We start from the raw sequence: 19,619 nt of genomic DNA, 5'->3' as shown, positions 1-19,619 counted from the left end.
CTTCATCTGAGTGTCCCACAGGGGTGGCAGGGGGTCAAAGAAAGTGGGCCTCCCTGTGCCGGCCCCAGCCCCGCAAATACACATTTTGGGAAGCTCCGCCCCATCTCTCTCCCCCATCCAGGTCTTACTCATTCTACCACAGCCTGTGCAGGTGCCCTCCCAGGCCCCCAGAGTCAACTCAGCACACCCTTCCGCAAATGGCACATGCACCCCCCCAGCGAGCGCACAGCTCTTCCCCGAGCCTTGCTCCTCCCTAAGCTCTCCCGATGGGGTCCATCTCAGCTTCCACGGGAGGGTGGGGCAGCGCATTGCTGTGTGGATTCAGCCATGTCCAAGGTACCTGCGCAGCCGCCACCACCACCCCGGCAGTGCCCCGGAGGAAAGGCCCCCAGGGCGCTGTTCAGACGCAGTCAGAACCAGCTAGGCGTTGAGAACAGAACAGTCCAGAAAAACTTCCATTGGAAACCCGACACCAACTCACAGCTTTCATGCTAGGCTGACTCCTCTCCCCTTACCCCCTCCCAGCCCCGCCCCAGCAGCGGGTGTCACGTTTTCCCCCCACGCCAACCAGTCAGCCAGCCTTTGTGTAGTTAGCGAGTTCATCAATAGGCCTGTGAGTAACTCTGCCCACCCCGTAGCCCACGCGCAGGGCTGCCAGCGGAGCAGATCACGGTGCCATGCTCTGTTGGCGAGGTGGTGAGGACCCCGCCCCTTCTCCATCAGAAAGCACCTTGTTGAAGTCTGGGAGGGGGCGGCTGGCATTCCGAGCAGCCCCCGGGTGGGCTTTGGGCCAGGCATTGAGTGGCAAACAAGAAGGAGCCCATTTCAGGAAGGCACAGAGCCCAACCAGCGGGGACAGCACCAGGGCACCCAGCCCTGTGGTCTCGCTCCGCGTCAGGCACACAACTGGCTTCGTAGTCAGTTGGCCCTGCCTTCACTTTTGGGGGAGGCCTCTCCGTTCCAGGACATAAAATGTTTGTAACCCTCATATTTTGAACCTCTGCGCAAGGCCCAGTCGGTCCCATTCCAGATGAATGTAGGAGGGGAACTGAACACTAGGCACCCTAGAGAAAGACAGCCTAAAGGCAACGGAGCAGCCTGGAACTGTGCCCAGCAGCGCAACTCCCCTAGCTGGCTCTGCACATATATGTGTGCACACACAGAGAAAAAAGAATGCATGGCACACACGCAAGTGCACACACCACACACGTATGCACATTGGTACTATGGTGCGCACACACAAACGCGATGCACTAAACACACGTGCATGCATGCACGAACACACAATGCACTCTCCCCTACGCCGGCTCCAGGCTTTCCTTCCCCAGGCCAAAACCCCCTCAAGGCTCTCCCTGCGGCCTCCCCAGGATGCAAAGCCGGAGCAGGGGAGCTCTTGGGTGGAGGACACCACTTCCACCCGGTGTCGGCCAAGGCTCCCTGGACTCTGCTGCCACCTGGCGGGCCACTCCGTCGCCGCCTCCTCCTCCTCCCCGAAGCCTCAGGTCAGGTCACCTGCCCAGGTCTAACCGCCTGCCCTGGATGGGCAGGGTCCCCGCCCCCAACCCACCCCATGCCTGTAACTCTTATATAAATCCTTTTTTAAAAGATTTTTTAATCGGAAAATCAGATATTCAAAAGAGGAGAAAGGAAGATGTTCTGTCCACTGACTCCACAAGTGGTTGCAACAGCTGGTGTTGCGCTGACCCAAAGCCAGGAGCCAGGAACCTCCTCCAGGTCTCCCACATGGGTGCAGGATCCCAAGGCTTTGGGCCAACCTTAACTACTTTCCCAGGCCTCAAGCAGGGAGCTGGATGGGAAGTGGAGCTGCCAGAATTAGAACTGGTTCCCATATGGGATCCTGGTGCGTGCGAAGTAAGGATTTTAGCTTCTAGGCTACCATGCCGGGCCTTCTTTTAAATAAATCTTAAACTGTAAAGTGGGACTGTGCACAGTTGGACGAGTCAGTGAGACGATCTTCCACTTGCTGGTTCATTCTCCAAATGGCCACAATGGCTGGAGCTGGGCTGAACTGATCCAGGAATTAGCAGGCTTAACCTGCTACACCAGGGTGCCAGCCGCCCAAGCATTCCTCCTTTGATAGGACAAGTACCAGCCTCCAGGCTTTTGGATATCAATCAGGGCAGGTGAATCTGAACTCCCACCTTTTGAGTTACACTGCCGATAAGCACATCACAGAACACTGACCACGGGCCTAGCTTTAGGTGTTCAGCTCTTTAGTGCCATATCCAAGGCTGCACCTTGCAAGCATGGCCTCTCTCTATGCCCCCTCCTGCCTCTGAATGTGTTGTTACTCCAGGTCCTTGTGGTAGTTGGAGCTCTGGCCTGTTTTGTCTTGCTTCACCCAGCAATCTTCTTCATCCTCAAGATGAATCCATGTTGCAGTGTGAATTGGCTCAGCCTTCCTTCTGCAGCCTGAAAACCACAATGGACGCCAAGATGACTAAAGCTATGGCTAAAGGGTACAGGTACAGCTTCAACACTCTGCTTTCGGGCCGGGCGGCGTGGCCTAGCGACTAAAGTCCTCGCCTTGAAAGCCCCGGGATCCTACATGGGCGCCGGTTCTAATCCCGGCAGCTCCACTTCCCATCCAGCTCCCTGCTTGGGACCCTGCACCCATGTGGGAGACCCGGAAGAGGTTCCTGGTCCCGGCATCGGATCGGCACTGCACCGGCCCGTTGCGGCTCACTTGGGGAGTGAAACATCGGATGGAAGATCTTCCTCTCTGTCTGTCCTCCTCTCTGTATATCCGGCTTTCCAATAATAATAATAATAATAATAATAATAATAATAATAATAATAATAAAAGACTCTGCTTTCAGTGCTTTTGGGTGCACATCCAGAAGTAGAATGGCTAGATCACACAATATTTCCATTTTTAAATTAAAGGAAAAATCTCAAAGGGCAGAGAGGGAACAGATGGTGCTTTCCCATTATCTCTGTCACTTCCAAATGCCCACAGCAGCCAGGCCAAAGCCAGAAGCCAGGTCTCCCACCTGAGAGCCAAGGACCACCCATCACCTGATGCGTCTCTAAGTACACACTCACAGGAAACCAGAATGAGCAGCAAGGCCCAGACTTGCACCTGGACATGGGATTGCTGTGTCCTACAGAGCGGATTATCTGTTAGGCCACACACGCAGCCTTGTTGCATGCTTGTTTCTGCCTTGGTTACATCATGTCACCTGCCTCCACCTCTGTGCACCCAATGACTTCCAGTCACCCTAATGGTGACTGTGACTTGCGGCTCCCATGCGATGAGTGAGCCTCCTTAAACTGGAATGGGCCCTGTGGATATAACAATTGTTACAAAGGTGTCTACTCACATTCTGGACGCATTCTTCATTCTGGCTGTTTGCGGTTTTGTCTTGGGATGGACCTCTCTAACCACTTCCAACATCCCTCTTTCTTCCGACCCTGGTCAGTGACCTTGAGCCCATGTCCCTGTCCCTAGTCCCAGCTTCAGCTCCTACCCAGTGCCCAGCAAAGGTCTCGGACCCTCAGAGACCTGTACACATTCTCCTATTGTCTGCAGTGGCTGGCCCTTCCTCCAGGAATGCTCCTCTCCCAGCTCCTCATCCTTCATCACTCCTGAAAGCTCTCCTCAGCACCCCACCCAAGGCCACCGCCTAAGGAAGGCCACTGCATAGTGCCTGGGGCCCAAGTTCTGGCTCCTCTGCTTCTAAACCAGCTCCCTGCTGATGCACACACCCTGGCAGGCAGCAAGTGATAGTCCAAATTCTTAGGTCTAGGTCTCCCACACGAATGGCAGGAACCCAGCTACTCAAGCCTCCCAGGGTATTAGCAGGAAGCTGGAGCCAGGCCTGGGAGCCTGGAAATGAGCCCAGCACTCCAGATGTGAAGCATGGGGTGTCTTCAACCTCTAGGTCACTCATCCCCCAAACTGGAATTTAAGCTCTCTTTGCTAGGCTTCCATCATAGAAAAAAAATTCAGGGCTTTTTGGCTTTGAATTCCACATATTAGTTCCTGTGGCTGAAACCTGGAGCTACAGGAATCAGACACGGCTGTGTAAGCTTATGTACCCTCGACCCAGGATGTGGCCAGCCTCAGCCAGCCCCACGTGCCTGGGGTGTTGAGTCAGCTCGGCCATAGTCCCAGGAGATTGGCAAGGGTAGTCGGCATTCTGGGTATAATGCAGACCCGATCTGCCTCGTCAGCGCCACGCCTGTGACTCCCAGGGAGCCAAGGGTGACGACGGACTTCCCATACCATCAGATGCTAGACATTTCTTGTTTTAAACACATTTTCAAAGGCTGACGCCACAATGGATCAACCCAAGGGTGGCTGAGTGAGCTAAACTCTCAGAGCCTCAGAGGCGCATCAGCCAAGCGAGCAGGTCCCTTGGATTGGTCACAAAGCCACAGGAGAAGGTCAGGTCCAACAGTGTCTCCTTCTGAGGCCGGGCTGTGGTGGGAAACCAGGCTGTCCATCTGTGACCCAGCACCTCCCACCCATGACCCAGCCTCTATCCCGGCCTCTGCTCAGCCTGGCAGGCTGGCCCTCCCTGCAGGGAGAAGAAAATACGGGGGCAAAAAAAATTTATTTCCCTTAAGATTCAATGCAGAAGAAGGCTGGTTCTGAAGAAAGCACAGCCTTTATCCAAGGTGGCATGGGGGGGCATGTGTTGAGTTTCTCCTGAAACGGACAGATTCAGTGCCCGCCAACCACACTGCCAGGCTTGCAACCAAGTCCTGAAAGCCAGCAAGCATGGAGTCCCCCACAGCCAGCGCTCCCAGGCCGCCTCCACAGAACAGGCAGTCCCTGCTCTGCAGTGAACAGCACACACCTGGGCTTTGTTCCGATTAACCTTTTGGTGTCGGGAGACGGGAAGCCAGTGGCCACGTCCCACACTACCTGTCGTATGGCTGATGACCTCCCTGGTACCTCTGACCTCCTGGTGATGGCCCCTCCAGAAACTCCAGAAGCATTGTGTGCGCAGCCAAGGAGTTTCAGAAGATGAATCAGGCACAGAGTACAGGGAAGCTTCTCAGAACAGAGAGGAGGAGGAAGCCTCTCAGAGACAGACACACTCCGAGTCCCCTGGGGCACCCACTACCTCAACTGCCCTTGGCCAGGATGCTGTGTGCACCAAACCCGCCTGGAACATCTGCACCTTGCTCCTGGACAGCAGATGCCCTGGGGCTGGGGGGAAGGCCCACTCCACGGCTGAGACACGCTGCCTGCAGGTGACTCGAGCGAGCCCTGAGCTGCCAGCAGGGAGTGCCCAGCTCAACACCTTCCCCGTCCTGTGGCCCCATCCCAGGCCTGGGACACTCTGAAAATATGTGAGCCCACAGGGGACAGGACAGCCCAGGGCCAGCGGGCCTCCCATCTCTCCACAAAGTGGCAGCTGAGAATTGCCCAGTGCTTGGCTCCCCAGCACAACAGCCCAGGGAGCGCCAGAGCAGGGATTCTCAGGGTCAAAGGAGCCCACATGACCAGACTGGAGTGGCCATGTGACAGTCAGAGCCGCATTCCAGACCCCAAGCATATCCGCTGTCCACAGAGAGGTCAGAATGGCTCCAGAGGAACATGCTGGATTTTTTCCTGCCGATGTGGCTGCTTCAGTGTCATGCACAGAATTCCTCAGCTGGTTCCAAAAAATCTGACTTTTGGTTTTGAGTTCAAAACTTAGCATAGCTCGTATACAGGTACTTCAGCTCACTGACTTGGGGTACAGCGTGGAGAGTAGGGGGGTTCTAGAATGTTCTCCTTCAGACTCAGCAGCATCCTCCGAGGGAACAGCAGTAGGAATTTTTTTCATGGAGCGTTGGGCCCAACAGGAGAGCAGCTGTTACCTGCACACAACAAAGACGCCTGGATGAACAAAGGGCATGAAGCTGGCCTTCCCTTGGAAAGGCCAAGGTTACTGAGAACCATTGAGCCGGCTCAAAACGGAGCCAAGTGCAATCAGGCAGGCAACTGGCCTCCCTCCACCCACAACGAGCAAAGACAAGGGTCGCACCTGTGCCCAGGCAGCGGGCCCTCCCGCGTCAGGGAGCACACCTGCTGCTCCAGCCGGGAGATGCGGAAGGCCAGGTAGGACGAGGCCAGCACTAGGAAGCAGATCCTGGGGAGGTGGGGAGAGAAGGAGCTCAGGTTTTCCCCAAGAAATAGGACGACTTTGAGCACACCAGCAGCAGCAGTGGGGAAGGTGCCGCACTCCAGAACAGCCCAAATAGCCATGGCTGTCACCCTCTACACAGTCACGGGGTCACCCCTGCCCCCCCCAAAAGGTGGAAGGCCCATCTTTCCCCGACCCCCTTCCCCGGCAGGTATTACAGATGAGTCAAAGACCAGCTAGCTTAGGACAGGTAACATGCGGAGGGGAAGCCAGGTGCCGGCTGTTCCTATAACTTCCTGCCCACAGGTGAGATTGCCCCCTTCCCCCTCCACCTCCCCGCAGCTGCCCAAGAGCCCCTCCTCCCTTCCCCACTCGGAGCAGCAGCTGCTCCTCTCCACACTTCCATCACCAGCCCCCTACCCAAAAAAACAAAATGGAGGAGGAGGCAGCTAAGATGTTGCTTGGGACGCTGGCATCTGCATGTGGGTGTCTGGGTTTAGGTCCTAGCTCCAGTTCTGATCCAGCTTCCTGCTGGAGGCGCCGGGTGATAGCTCACGCACCTGCGTCCCTGGCCCCCATGTGGGAGATGTGAATGCAGTTCTCCTGCTTCCTGGTTTGAGGCTGGCCCAGGCCTGGCTATTACAGGTATGTACGGACAATGGACCAGAAAGAGAAACTGAGAGAATGTTCCTGTTTCTCTCACTGTCTTGCCACCTCTCTGCAACCCTTTTAATAAAATGGAAAATAAATATCTGTGCAAAACAGAATAAAACAAGAGATCCAGGGTGGGCACTGTGGTATAGCTTGTTAAGCAGATACACGCAGTGCAAACATCCCACATGGTTGCTGGTTCAAGTCCCGGCTGCTCTGCTTTGATACAGCTCCCTGTTAATGGGCCTGGAAAGCAGCAGAGGACAGCCTAAGTGCTTGGCACCCTGCACACACGTGGGAGACCTGGAAGACACTCTGACTCCCCAGCTTCAGCTACTGTGGCCAACTGAAGAGTGGGCCAGCGGATGGAAGATTGCTGTCTACCTCTGCTACTAACTCTGCCTTTCAAGTCCATAAATCAATCTTTTTTTAAAGATTTATTTATTTATATTACAAAGTCAGATATACAGAGAGGAGGAGAGACAGAGAGGAAGATCTTCCGTCTGATGATTCACTCCCCAAGAGACCGCAACAGCTAGTGCTGAGCCAATCCGAAGCCAGGAGCCCAGATCCTTTCCCGGGACTCCCACGCGGGTGCAGGGTCCCAAGGCTTTGGGCTGTCCTTGACTGCTTTCCCAGGCCACAAGCAGGGAGCTGGAAGGGAAGTGGAGCTGCCGGGATTAGAACCGGCACCCATATGGAATCCCGGCACATTCAAGGTGAGGATTTTAGACCACCACTCAGGGCCCCCATTAAAAAAAAAAAAAAACAAAAAAACTTAAAAACAAAAAACAAGCTGGAGTTCCTTTTTCTTAGTGTAGATGAGTGACTGTGGCCTCAGACACTGGCCAGCTGGCTCCCGGCCTTGACCTCCCCTGTACCCCATGGCACACTACTTACAGCACAAAGATGACCTTGAGGAGCCTCGAGTCCCAGGGCCTCAGCTCCAGGCTGCTCCTGGGTTCCCACTGCAATGGGTCCTCTGCTGGGGCTGCAGCTTCTGCCGGGAAAGAAAAGTGGGCACCTGCTGAGGGCAGCCAAGGCCATACACACCCACCTCCCCCTTCCTCACTAACTGAGACAGCTGGGCTGAGCCCAAGCCACAAAGTCACAGCTGGGCCTGGGTGTGCCCACAACCAAGCCCCCCAACCCAACCCTGAGCTCACCAGGCCCTGGAGCCTTCCCAGAGGCAAAGAGGCTGTCGGTGGTGTCCCTGGATGCCCGAGGGACACATGAGATGTTATCTGCAAGGACCAAGGACCTTGAGGCTGGGCACACGTTCCTCCACTTCATCTCTGGGATGAGTACATCCTGTGGTGTGGGTCGGAGAAGCGATGTGAGGGGTTGGAGGGTGGATACCAATGGCTCCCCTGCTCCCCACTGGTGCCACACACCCAGGGAGCCAGATCATGACCAGATCAAGGCAGGTCAGGGAAGAAAGGGGGTTGCCATGGCAACCACATGCCTGTTCCTTGGCAGTGACCACACCAGGCTCCTCCCGCAAGCTCACGATAAAGTTGAGAGGGAGTCAATTACAGCTCCTTGGAGTTCCCTGCTGTAACTGCATGAGTCACTGACCTCAGCTGGAGGTGGGGGGAGGCTCAGGGACCTATCCACAGAAAAAGGGAACATCACCTTCCATGCCCTGGGTGCCAGTCAGTATACCTACTGCGCCTTGCTAAACACTCAAGAGTCACTGAAGGACACTTTGGATCCCACCCCGGGGCCATTCTCAGCCCGTGCTTGTCCCAGAAGCTCAGCCCAGCTTGGGCAGGTGTTTGGTTGACAGCCAACAATCCCACGTCATGGTGTCTGGTGTGTGTGAGCTCCAACTTCCCATCCCAGCTGCCTAAGAAGATGCCTGGAAGGCAGTGAGTGACGGACTGCCACGTACCTGGGAGACCCGGATGGAGCTCCCAGCTCCCTGGTTCTGGCCTGACCTCATCCTGGCTATTATGGGCACTTGAGGACTGACTCAGCAGATAGAAAAAGATCTCCCTCTTCTCTTTCAAATCAATAATTCTTTAAAAGATTTATTTATTTTTATTGGATAGGTAGATTTAGAGAGAGAGAGAGAGAGAGAAAGGAAAGATCTTCCATCCACTGGCTTACTTCCCAAATGGCTACAACAACCAAAGTTGAGCCAATCTGAAGCCTGGAGCATCTGCCAGGTCTCCCACGCAGGGCAGGGTCCCAAGGCTTTGGGCCGTCCTTGACTGCTTTCCCAGGCCACAAGCAGGGAGCTGGATGGGAAGCGGTTCATGAGCTGGGACATGAACCAGAGCCCATATGGAAACCAGTGCTTGAAGGTGCCTGGTGTGTGAGCTCCAATTTCCCAGCTTCTCCTGGCATGCCTGTTGAGCCAGCCCCAAGAACATTTTTTGAAAGAAACTGACTTGTGCCTACCCAGGGCTCCAGCTACTACGGGAACTACCGGGGCCTCAACAATGTGTAGATACCTCTGCCCAGTTTCTGCAGAGACCCGCTCCCCGCCATGAAGGTCTCTCCCTCAGGGGCCCCACTTCCCAGTCTCAGGAAAGGGAGGAGGGAGGGTTGCCAGTTGGGCCTCTGCACAGGGGTGGAGCCTAACCTGGCCAGCATGTGGGGGGGGTCGTCTGTCCTGTGCTGGCTGTGCACCACGGGGGCTCAGTAGGACCAGGGCCTCCTGGCACAGCTTGGCACGGGCTCTTCAGCTTGCTGCTGAGCCCCTTCTGCCCAGTGGGTCCCTCCTGCGAGTCCTGATACAGCCTGTGATCTCACCCCCATCTTCCCTGTCCCCCACACCCCGCACACTCTCACCAGGGGCTCATGTATGGGTTCCTCCGGGCACTTCCGTACACTCAGACTTTTCTCGCTACAAGGCTGAGGAGAGGCGGGAATGGGCAGGGTCAGATGTGGCAAACACTAGCACTGCCTCCCCCACACTAGCCACTGTGTCCATGAAGCCTGCCCTCCCAGTTTATAAAAGCATGGGCAAAACTTATGCAACCACCCCTCCTCTTCTTCCTCCTCCGCACCCCCCAACACACTCCCACCTGTGCATCAGCAGTCAAGAACAGAGGCAGATACCCATGGGGAACCCATGCGGATCACAGAGACACAAACCCGGGCATGCAGCCGAGTTCAGACCTGGCACACCTGCTGCCTGGACTGCAGCCTCCATCCCCACCCCCACACACTACTCAGCAGTCCTGCCCGAGACCTGGAGCCACCCTAGCTCAACCCGGCCCCTGAGCTGCGCACCTGTAGGTGGGTACACACCATCCTGAGCATGTCGAACACACTGTCCCGGGAGAGCAGGGATACAAAAATGTACTGCAGGGAAGGAAACGGGTGGTGAGGTGCCCTGTAGCCGCCCTGTAGCCTGAAACGTCCTCCTGAGGAGCCGTGGGGCAAGCAGACGGGAAGACATGGCAGGGCGCCAGAGACGGGCTGGGAACCTTTTCCATCCTCCGCCCCCACCTCCCTGTGCACAGGGGCTGGTGCTGGCTGGAGACCCACAGACCTTCTGGCTGGTGTTGGTGGTGACAGCCAGGCCGTTGGGAAGGAGACGTGCCATCTTGTGTTTTTTGATCGTCTGCACGGACAACACTGGGATGACCACCTAAGAGAGAAGGGCATGCTGGCTCAGCCTCCTGCTCTTCCCGGCCCCCCACTCTAGCATGGGCCCCCTTGCTCTTGGAAAAGGGCCAAACAAGGATCCCATGTCAGGGATGGGCATCTACCCCCTCTCTCATATGGACCCCTCCCATCAACCAATTCTACCCAGCACTCTGAGATCCAACCCCGGTAGCCATAGGCCATCCTGGCAGATCCTAAGCCCTAATGACACAGCCACCTTCTGGCCATAGTAATGGCTGCCTGTGTACAACACTCCCCTCCAATGCCGAAGGCCTGGTTTTTCTTTGAAGATTGATTTATTTCAAAGGCAGAGTGATAGGGAGAAGCTGCGAGTGATCTATCCACTGGTTTACTCCTCCAATGCTTCCAACAGCCAGGAGTGGCCCAGGCCAAAGCCAGGAGCCCAGAACTCCACCCAGATCCCCCACATGGGTGGCAGGGGCCTACTCACTCTGCTGCTTTCCCAGGTACACTAGCAGGAAGCGAGGTAGGAAGTAGAGCAGCCAGGACTGGAAATGGCATTCTGCTAGATATGCTGGTGTTCCAAGGGGCGGCTTAACATGATGTGCCACCACGTCAGGGACCCTCAAGGTTTGTCTGAGATGCCCACAGGCAAACGAGCTCAGGCTACACTCTGGGTCTCCATGGGGGCCATGTTCCAGAAGGGGCAGCAGGACTACTTCCCCCGCCCCTGGATGGGAAGCTTGAGGGCCGCCCAGGTTCACAAGGAGAAGAAGGCCAGGCAGCTATGGCCAAGGGGCTAGAGGCTGCCTACCTTGACGTCCTTGCCAAAGAGGCTGGCGTGGAAGCAAAGCCAGTTGGGGGAGATGTACAGCCGGCCCTGGAGCAGGAGGTCCCTCTGGAGGGCGCAGGAGCACACTGGGACAGCAATGAGGAAAAGCCAGGTCAGCGCGCAGCCACGTGGCCTGGACACCCACACCCAGGAGGCCAGAGGCCTGCTCACGCTGGCCTCCACTCAACCCCCCAGAACCAGAAAGTTCCTCCCTGGCACTCAATCTCCCTCCTTCTGCACTCATGTCACCCAGGGCTATGCAGGTCCAAGTGGAGGCGTCAAGTTTAGATTCTCAGAAGAACCCTTTATTTTCTGTTTTTTGATGTACTTTATTTTTATTTCAAAGGCAAGTTTACAGAGAGAGGAGCAGAAACAGAGAGAGCGATCTAGCCACTGGCTCCTTCCTCAAATGGCCATAATGTTGAGCTGCATCAGTCTGAAACTGGGAGCCAGGAGCTTCTTCTGGGTCTTCCACGTGGGAGCAGGGAGGGGTCCAAGGACTCGGACCATTTTCCTCTACGGCTTTCCTAGGCCACAAGCAGGGAGCATTCACATATATAGGATGCCAGACTGCAGGCAGAGGCTTAATACGCTATGCCACAGCACCAGCCCAGGAGAGGCGTCTGCCCTGTCTGCCTGGAAGGAGGACCCTGGCTGTGGCAGATGCCCCCAGCAACAGCCTGAGCTGGAAACGCTGGAGGCAAACAATGGCCAACAAGGGTCAGGAGCCTAGGATGCTCCTGAGAATGCTTGTCAACTGAAACCCTGCACATACAGTCAGCTTTACCTATCTTGGACGGAACCAGCCACACCCAATAGGGCTGACTCCCAAGTCCACACGGGGCCTTGCTGGCTCTGGCGACCAGTGCCCAAGGCCAGCTCCCAAGTCCACACGGGGCTTTGCCAGCTTTGGTGGCCAGGTCCAAGGCTCACCTTTGAGCACCATCTCTTCCATGGGGATGTCCTTGAACACCTTGTGGTACTGCTGGTTAGACTTACTCAGCAGGGCCTGTAAACATACGAGCTGGAAGTACGACCTAGAAGGCCAGACCTGACCCCGAGCTCCGCTCCCACCACCACGAAGAAGCATCAGGAGGGGCCCAGGGACTCAGCACGCGGCAGCCAACACACAACAAGAACCAAGTTTTGACCACAGCATGTCTCCCACTGACACAAGTCCCCAGAGGTAGCCCTGTGACCACAGGGGACACACCAATGCCTCCCTCCCCCAGGAAGGAGGACCCACTCCAGTCCCCTACATGCACCTGCTGGCTGAGCCCTGGGTGCGGGAAACTGGGCTCTCCCCTGGAAAATGGGCAAAGCCAGCCGGGCACACTTACCCCTGCCCGGCTACACTTTTTCATCCCTTCGCAATCCTCCGACCAGTGCAGACGGCAAGGGGACGCTGCATTCCAGGAACAGGCAGCCCCGGATCCCTGCCTGTGCATTCTCTGTGGCCACTGTGATTGGGCCTCGGTCCAGCAGCTCGGGGCAGAGAGGAGAGATTCGGGCGCTTTCCTAGGAACACAGCAAAATGAAAAGGGCAAAGCCCTGCCAAGGTGAGGAGTAGCCTACCTTTGGACGTTTGGGACCCACTCCAGTTTTCTCTGCCTCGGGGCCAAGCAGGGCAGGGATTTGGGGGTGGGAGGACCAGTTTGGGGAGTGCAAGAGGCAGAGATGTCAGACTCACAGCCCCCTCTGTAGGCAGGAAGGCCAGGCTGCCTCCAGGCGTGGCCCCAGGGCTGTGGGCTGAGCAGTACAGCACAAACCGTCCAAGGGGGTGGTGCCAAAATGCAAACCTTTGCTGTGGCCCAAGGACAGGTGGGCAGGAGGAGGCTGGTAACCTGAGAAGGCCAGGTTCAAGTGCACTGGACAGCTCTGATGGTCTCACCAGGCAGCCCGTTAAGGAACCGGGCCATTCCCTGAGGGCTCTCCAGCCCTCAGCACCCCAGAAAGTGCCTCACCTGTAGCATGGCGCCTCCCACACTTGGTCTGCCTTCTGTGTGCCGGACACAGGGCTCTCCAAGGAAGCTGTCTTTCCAGGCATGGGTTGCTTGCTAGGGAGAAACAATTCCACATTCAGAAGTGGGCTCCAAGGGAGCAGCTGGGGTGGCTAGCTGCCTCCATTCCCTGCGCAGCCAGTCCCCAGATTTCCACAGTTGGGAGGCAGCGACCAGAGGTTCCAGGGTACCTGCAGCCATGGGAACCTCAGCCAGTCTCCTTTCCACAAGCTGAACTTCAATACGTATCTGGCTCAGTCAAAACATTGCATCAGCAATAGTCTCCGGGCCAGGGCCCGGTGGCTGAGGGGCCAGGTAGAGCTGGGCCTCCAGCCCCACCTGGGATTAGCCACCTAGGATGGGCAGGTGCAGGCACCTGCTCACAAGCAAAAGGGAAAGTGGCAGTGGTACCCGAGTGGGATTGCTGTAAACCCTCAGGTTCCGGGAAGGGATTCAGTCAGGGCAGCCCTATCACACGCCAAGTAGCACAGGCATCCAAAGGTCAGGGAGACAGACACCGAGTGCCCACAGGTGGCCTTGGTCACCCTGGAGAGCCAAAACATCTCAAAAATGTCTGAGAGAAAGGTCTGAGTGCCGCACTCTCCTTGGGCAGGTGGAGTCTTTTAAACAGCTCCAAGAACAGGGTCTGCTCACTCCTGCTCCCCCCAGGCCAGCCTGGGACTCCAGGAAGCCTGGTCTCTCTCAGAAGATCTGCAGCAGGCACCTGGCCTTGAGGTTCCAGTGCTTACCCACCCTCGCTCTGGGAAGAGTGGGAGGAGCCACAACCTTCACCGGCAGGCCAGCCAACTTGGCCCACTGCAGATGAAACGGAGGCCAGCAAGGGATGGAAGTTGCCATGCTCCACAAGCGAAACGATGGGCACCTCACCCGGGGACAGCATAGCCGCAGCTTTGTGTCCTTCTTCTTCCACGTCACACTCATCGGCATGGACAGGCATGGGGACATTGGTCCCCGACACGGTATCGCCAGGGACGTCGGGGCACGCATCTGCCCAGCATCTGCTGATGTTTGCACAGCAGCTGAGTCGCCACTTACCAGAACATGCACATTAAGGCATGTCATGTGGCTGTAGTTATTAAGTCTTGAAATGGATGGTGGTGCAATGAACTTTCTGACTCTCAAGGGTTTTTCTTCTTGTTTTTTTTTTTTTTTGTTTCCTTTTTCTTTTTTTTGGGGGGGGGGTCATGATAGAAAATGAGAAATATGCTCACAAAAAAATTATTTAAAAATAAGCCAGGGGCTGCGACAGGAAAAGCCACTGATGGCAATACCAGCATCCCACATGGCGCCGGTTCGACTCCCAGCTGCTCCACTTCCAATCCTGAAAATGCACCTGGGACAGCAGTGGAAAATGGACCAAGTGCTTGGGCCCCTGCACCTATGAGGGAGACCTGGGAGAAAATCCTGATCCCTGGTTTCTGCCTATCCCTGGTGTTGCTGGCCATTTGGGAAGTGAATCAACAAATGGAAAGATCTCTGTCTCTCCCTTTCTCTGTAACTCTGCCTTTCAAATCAATCAATCAATCGCTGAAAAAAAAATAATCATGCCACAGTGGGTTGAACATTTAAACAAGTAAAAATTACCCAGAGTGGGGCTAGCACTACGGCACTGGAGGCCAAGCATTCGCCTGTGGCACTGGCATTCCCTATGGGCACAGCTTCATGTCCCAGGAGCTGTCTGCTTACGGCCTGGGAAAGCAACGGAGAATGGGTCAAGTCCTTAGGGTCCTGAACCCATGTGAAAGTCCAGGAAGAAGCTCCTGGCTCACAGCTTCTGATTGGCTCACCTCCGGCCATTGCAGCCATCTGGAGTCATCTTTCCTTCTCTCTCTATAAGTCTGCCTTTCAAATAAAAATAAATAAATCTTTAAATCTTGTAATTCAATTTTACCTGAAAGGCACAGAGAGAGATCTTCCACTCACTGATTTCCTTGCCAAATGCTGACAGCCAGGGCTGAGTCAGGCTGTAGCAGGGATCCAGCAGCTCTGTCCAGGTCTTTGATATGGGTGGCCAGAACCCAAGTATGTGAGCCAGCACATGCTTATGGGATACAGACATCTCCAGGGGCACTTAACCCACCTCTGGGCCCTGTGTCTTTTGCTGGACAAGACTCCATGGGCACTCCAAGTGTCACCGACTATTGCTGAGCATGCAGGCACTGCACCAGCCAGGGTCTCTACCTGCTCTCCACTCTACTGTCATCCTCTCACTTTATGAGCTGATCTGGTGGACTTATGTTATTGTCACTTTATGTATTTGGAAGGTAACATGGCAGGGAGGGAAGGATGTAGAAGAGAAAGCAAAAAAATACTAAAATGAAAATAGACATGAGACAGGAATAGTATCCTATAGCCATTTTAAGGTAGATAGAAGCCAGTTGTATACAAACTAGAATTGAAATGTTAATGAAAGTCACAGGATGTGGTTAAGAACCCGCATTTTCTAACGTATCAGTCACTCAATACAATGTTAATTAACCTCATAATGTTGGAAATTGTTGTTGATGTTATGTTATGGCTTTTAATTGGTCGGAACGATATTCTGCCAGCTCTGCCTTCAGACCAGAGATGGTCTCCCCAAGAAACTGTTGAATAGAGCTGGACAATAAGATGCTGGACTCTATGCATGGCACATGCTTGCAATGAAAGAAACAAGACTGGATTTGAACTGTAATACTGCAACAAAGTGGAGCATTCCACCATGGGGGGAGGGCACAGGAAGGGGAAGGGGGAACATCAGAGCCTATGAAACGATGTTATAAAATGAAATGCAATAAAAAAAATATTAAAAAAAAATTCCCATCTGCTGGTTCATTCCCTGAATGGCTACAATAGTCAGTGCTGGGCTAGGTGGAAGTAGAGAGCCTGGAGCTCCATCCAGATCTCCTACATGGATGCAGGGGTCCAAGCAGGTGGGCCATCTTCTGCTGACTTTCTAGGCACATTGGCAGAGAGCTGGATCGGAAATGGAACAGCCAGGACTCAAACCAGTGCTCAGATGGGATTTGGTGTCACAGGCCACAATGCTGACCTCTTGTTGATTTCATTTGTGTTTCTGCTTATTGGTAGGCTGGACTCCCCCACCCCAAATTTATATATATATGTGTGTGTGTATATATATAAAATACACATATATTAATATATATACTAACTATTGAAATTTTGTCTCTGAACTGCCAACAAATATTTTTCTTAACTTATATACAGTCTTTATTGAGAATATTAACCCTGTTTTATCACTTTTACTAATATTTCCTTTAGTTGGTGATGTGCCTTTAGTGTTTTTGCCTGCTCATGCACTATGATGGGGCAAATCCAACACACCTCTCCCACCTTCGGTCTCACTGCCTTGTGACAGGCCTTGTGGTACAGGTGAGTAAAGCCATTGTCTTCAGCACCAGTGTTACTTAAGGCTGTGATTCAAATCCTGGCTGCTTTTTGTTGTTGTTGTTAAGAAATGACAATAAAAACAAAAACAGTCAAAATCCAAATCCTTGGGACCCTGTACCCACATGAGAGTCCTAGAAGAAGCTCCTGGCTTCAGATGGGCCCAGCTCTGGCTGAGGCAGCCAACTGGGGAGGGAACCCGCAGATGGAAGATCTTTCCCTCTCTGTCTCTGCTTCTTCCTCACTCTTTCAAATAAAACATAAATCTTCAAGATAAACGGCAGAGGGTAAGGCTGAACTGAAGGCTTTGTAGATTCTCCAACCAGTGAACAGAACAACCCAAGATGTGCTATGGAAGCTACTGAGCCCATGGCTGCATTAAGGCATCCCTGAGCTCCTTCTCCTTCACTGGAAAGGAACAAATTGTTGCTAAGCCAGAAAAGGAGGTTGCATGGAACAAAAACCCATCCCAGAAGAAATTAAAAAAATAAACACTCACAGTTCAGGAATCCATTCAGCAGAAAATAAATGCAAATGAAAACAATTTTTTAGAAAAGCAACTGCTTTACATGGGATGTCCTTCCCAGCTCTTCCTTGCAAATGCTGTCAGAGACCCCACGTGCAGCACAGGCAGCTTTTTGTTTTATTTATTTTTTAAAACATTTATTTTTATTGGAAAGGCAGACTTACAGAAAGAACGAGAGAGAGGGAGAGGAAGATCTTCCATCCACTAGTTCACTCCCCAAGTGGTCACAACAGCTAAAGCTGAAACCATCTGAAGCCAGGATCCAGGAGCCTCTTCTGGGTCTCCCACACAGGTGCAGGGTCCCAAGGCCTTGGGCCACAAGCAGGGAGCTGGATGGGAAGCGGAACAGCTGGGATATGAACTAGCACCTGTATGGAATCTCGGCATATGCAAGGCGAGTTTAGCCAGTAGGCTACTGCACTGGACCCCAGAGGCAGCTTTCAACAGTCTCTAGGGCTGTTGACAATGTGGCATAGAGGGTAAAGCTGCCCCTGCAGTGCCGACATCCCACATGGGCACCAGTTCAAGTCCCAGATGCTCCACTTTCCATCCAGCTCCCTGTTAATGACCTGGGAAAGCAGCAATGGATGGCCCAAGCGCTCAGGCCCTCACACCCACATAGGAGACCCAGAATAAGCCTTCTGGCTTCGGCTGGCCCATTAGGGGGAATGAAGCAACAGATAGAAGATATCCCTGTCTCCCTAACTCCAACTAAGGAGGGGTTGTGGCGTGATGGCCTAGCGGCTAAAGTCCTCAACTTGAGCGCGCCTGGGATTCCATTTGGGTGCCGGTTCTAATCCCGGCAGCTCCGCTTCCCATCCAGCTCCTGCTTGTGAGCTGGGAAAGCAGTCGAGAACAGCCCAAAGCCTTGGGACCCTGCACCCGTGTGGGAGACCTGGAAGAAGTTCCTGGCTCCTGGCTTCAGATTGGCGCAGCACCGGCCATTGCGGCCGCTTGGGGAGTGAATCATTGGATGGAAGATCTTCCTCTCTGTCTCTCCTCCTCTCTGTATATCTGACTTTCCAATAAAAGTAAATACATCTTTAAAAAAAAGTCTCCAGCTCAGATTTTCCACCCCTGAAATTCCTCTCTTACCTTCCAAATGTTTAGAAAAATGAAGACCCAGGTACCAGCCAGGCAAGGGCCCAACGGCCAGCTCTGCCCAGAGCCTGAGCAGGGAACAGGCGGCATTCCCAAGCTCACCTAGGCGTGTCCACTCAGCCCCAGCCCCCTCTGCTCATTGCCCCTGCTACTTTTCCTCTACGTGGTGAACCCTGCCTGCCTTCCATCCTCCTCCTGTGTCCAGACCGCGGGGTGAGTATCAGGGGTTTGGAAAGCCCTTCCCAAGGCTTTCAATCAAAGCTACAGAGCTTCTGTAGCAAGCAGGATGTAGTGGGATGGAGCAGGGCAGTGGCCGTGGTTCTGGATGTTAAAAGGGAGCCAGGCACTTGAGAGCTTGTAGGGCACAGCCCTTCCATGAGCTGTGAGGAGCCACTGCCCATCCCCTCAACCCCCTAATTTTAGGAGCCTGCTATGGGGAGGGGGAGAAATGAGCAAGGAGCCTCACAGCTACAAACAGGGCCTCCCACACCATTCTCCACCTCCTACTGCTCCTCTCACATCCTGCACCTGACTGCTCTGCATGTCCAGTCCAGCCCCCTCCTCCAGGCAGAGCCCCAGAGCCACTGTTCTCAGCTTCCCCCATGCCCTCAGACCTCCTCATCCACAGCAGTCCCTAGTGAGCTTCCCTCGGCAGCACGCCCCCACACTGCGCCTCTCCCCGCCCTGTCCTGCTTAGGCTGCCTAGAAGTCCTCAGCTCTCCCCACTCCCACAACCAGGAGATCCTTTAGGGCCCAAGAGCTTTCGGGTGGCTGAACCAACATGCCCCCTGCCTTCCACCCTCCCTCTTGGACTCGGTCTCACCCTCCCAGCAGGGCCAGGCTGGCCCCTCCCGCTCTCCTCCTCCATGCAACTATCCCATCATTCCCTCCCCTAACCTTCCAGCTTTGCCCACCTGCCACCCACCCCATGCAGCTCCAGACCTGGCCTGCTCACCCTTCCAGGACTCTGTCCACACGCTCACGTGCCCAGGGCATTCCCTTAAACTCCAGTTCAGATCAGCACCTGCGCTGGGAAGCCACCAGCAGAGCTGCCCTCTCTCGCGTGTGGGCTTCGCAGCACTCACCGCCAGCCAGTGTGTGTCCCAGGGCACACCTGCCTCCCCCAGCTGGCTCTCAGCTCCAGCAGGGGCGTGGCTCCACATCACCGGCACGCAGCTGGCAGCCGATGTTTGCTGAAGGAAGGAAGGAGAGACAGAGAAGTGATGACACCCAAAGGGGAGGAGGAGAGGGAGAGGAGGCGGCAGGCTTGCCATTTCCCCGCAGTGGGCCCTTCCCAAGCGGGCAAGCAGGATCAGGCGCTCACCCAGCGCTGCCAGCTGCCAGAGCACAGGGGCCCCTCCTGGGAGGCTCTGCCTCTGCAAAGGCATGGTGGGAGGGGGATCTGGGCCCCTCCC

General features: G+C 54.7%; 1 protein-coding gene across 2 annotated transcripts; it reads right to left on the bottom strand.

The window, feature by feature from the left end:
* Positions 1 to 5,732: 5,732 nt before the first annotated feature.
* On the bottom strand, positions 5,733 to 19,403 carry GRAMD2A (GRAM domain containing 2A). Of its 2 annotated transcripts, none has more exons than XM_058665296.1 (12): positions 19,290 to 19,403; positions 13,134 to 13,226; positions 12,510 to 12,687; positions 12,103 to 12,178; positions 11,152 to 11,255; positions 10,261 to 10,359; positions 9,999 to 10,070; positions 9,555 to 9,617; positions 7,922 to 8,066; positions 7,656 to 7,755; positions 6,006 to 6,110; positions 5,733 to 5,838 (listed from the first exon to the last, which is right to left on the bottom strand). In XM_058665296.1, the coding sequence occupies exons 2-12, from the start codon at positions 13,214 to 13,216 to the stop codon at positions 5,835 to 5,837; spliced, it is 1,029 nt and encodes a 342-aa protein (XP_058521279.1). In that variant the 5' UTR covers positions 13,217 to 13,226; positions 19,290 to 19,403; the 3' UTR covers positions 5,733 to 5,834. The 2 variants fall into 2 exon arrangements, with proteins under 2 accessions (XP_058521279.1, XP_058521278.1); XM_058665295.1 differs by having other exon boundaries at positions 6,047 to 6,110.
* Between the last annotated feature and the right edge of the window lie 216 nt (positions 19,404 to 19,619).

Source organism: Ochotona princeps, chromosome 6 (assembly GCF_030435755.1).
Source record: "Ochotona princeps isolate mOchPri1 chromosome 6, mOchPri1.hap1, whole genome shotgun sequence".
NCBI lineage: Eukaryota > Metazoa > Chordata > Mammalia > Lagomorpha > Ochotonidae > Ochotona > Ochotona princeps.
Note: the sequence above shows the minus strand (reverse complement) of the source record. Positions and strands in the feature narration are given on the sequence as shown.

Coding starts and splice junctions, on each gene's coding strand:
- GRAMD2A (XM_058665295.1), bottom strand. CDS start 13,216: ATGCCTGGAAAGACAGCTTCCTTGGAGAGCCCTGTGTCCGGCACACAG. Junction 10,071..10,260: donor CCACCAACACCAGCCAGAAG/GTCTGTGGGTCT, acceptor CCTTCCCTGCAG/TACATTTTTGTATCCCTGCT. Junction 7,756..7,921: donor TGGGAAGGCTCCAGGGCCTG/GTGAGCTCAGGG, acceptor CTTTCCCGGCAG/AAGCTGCAGCCCCAGCAGAG.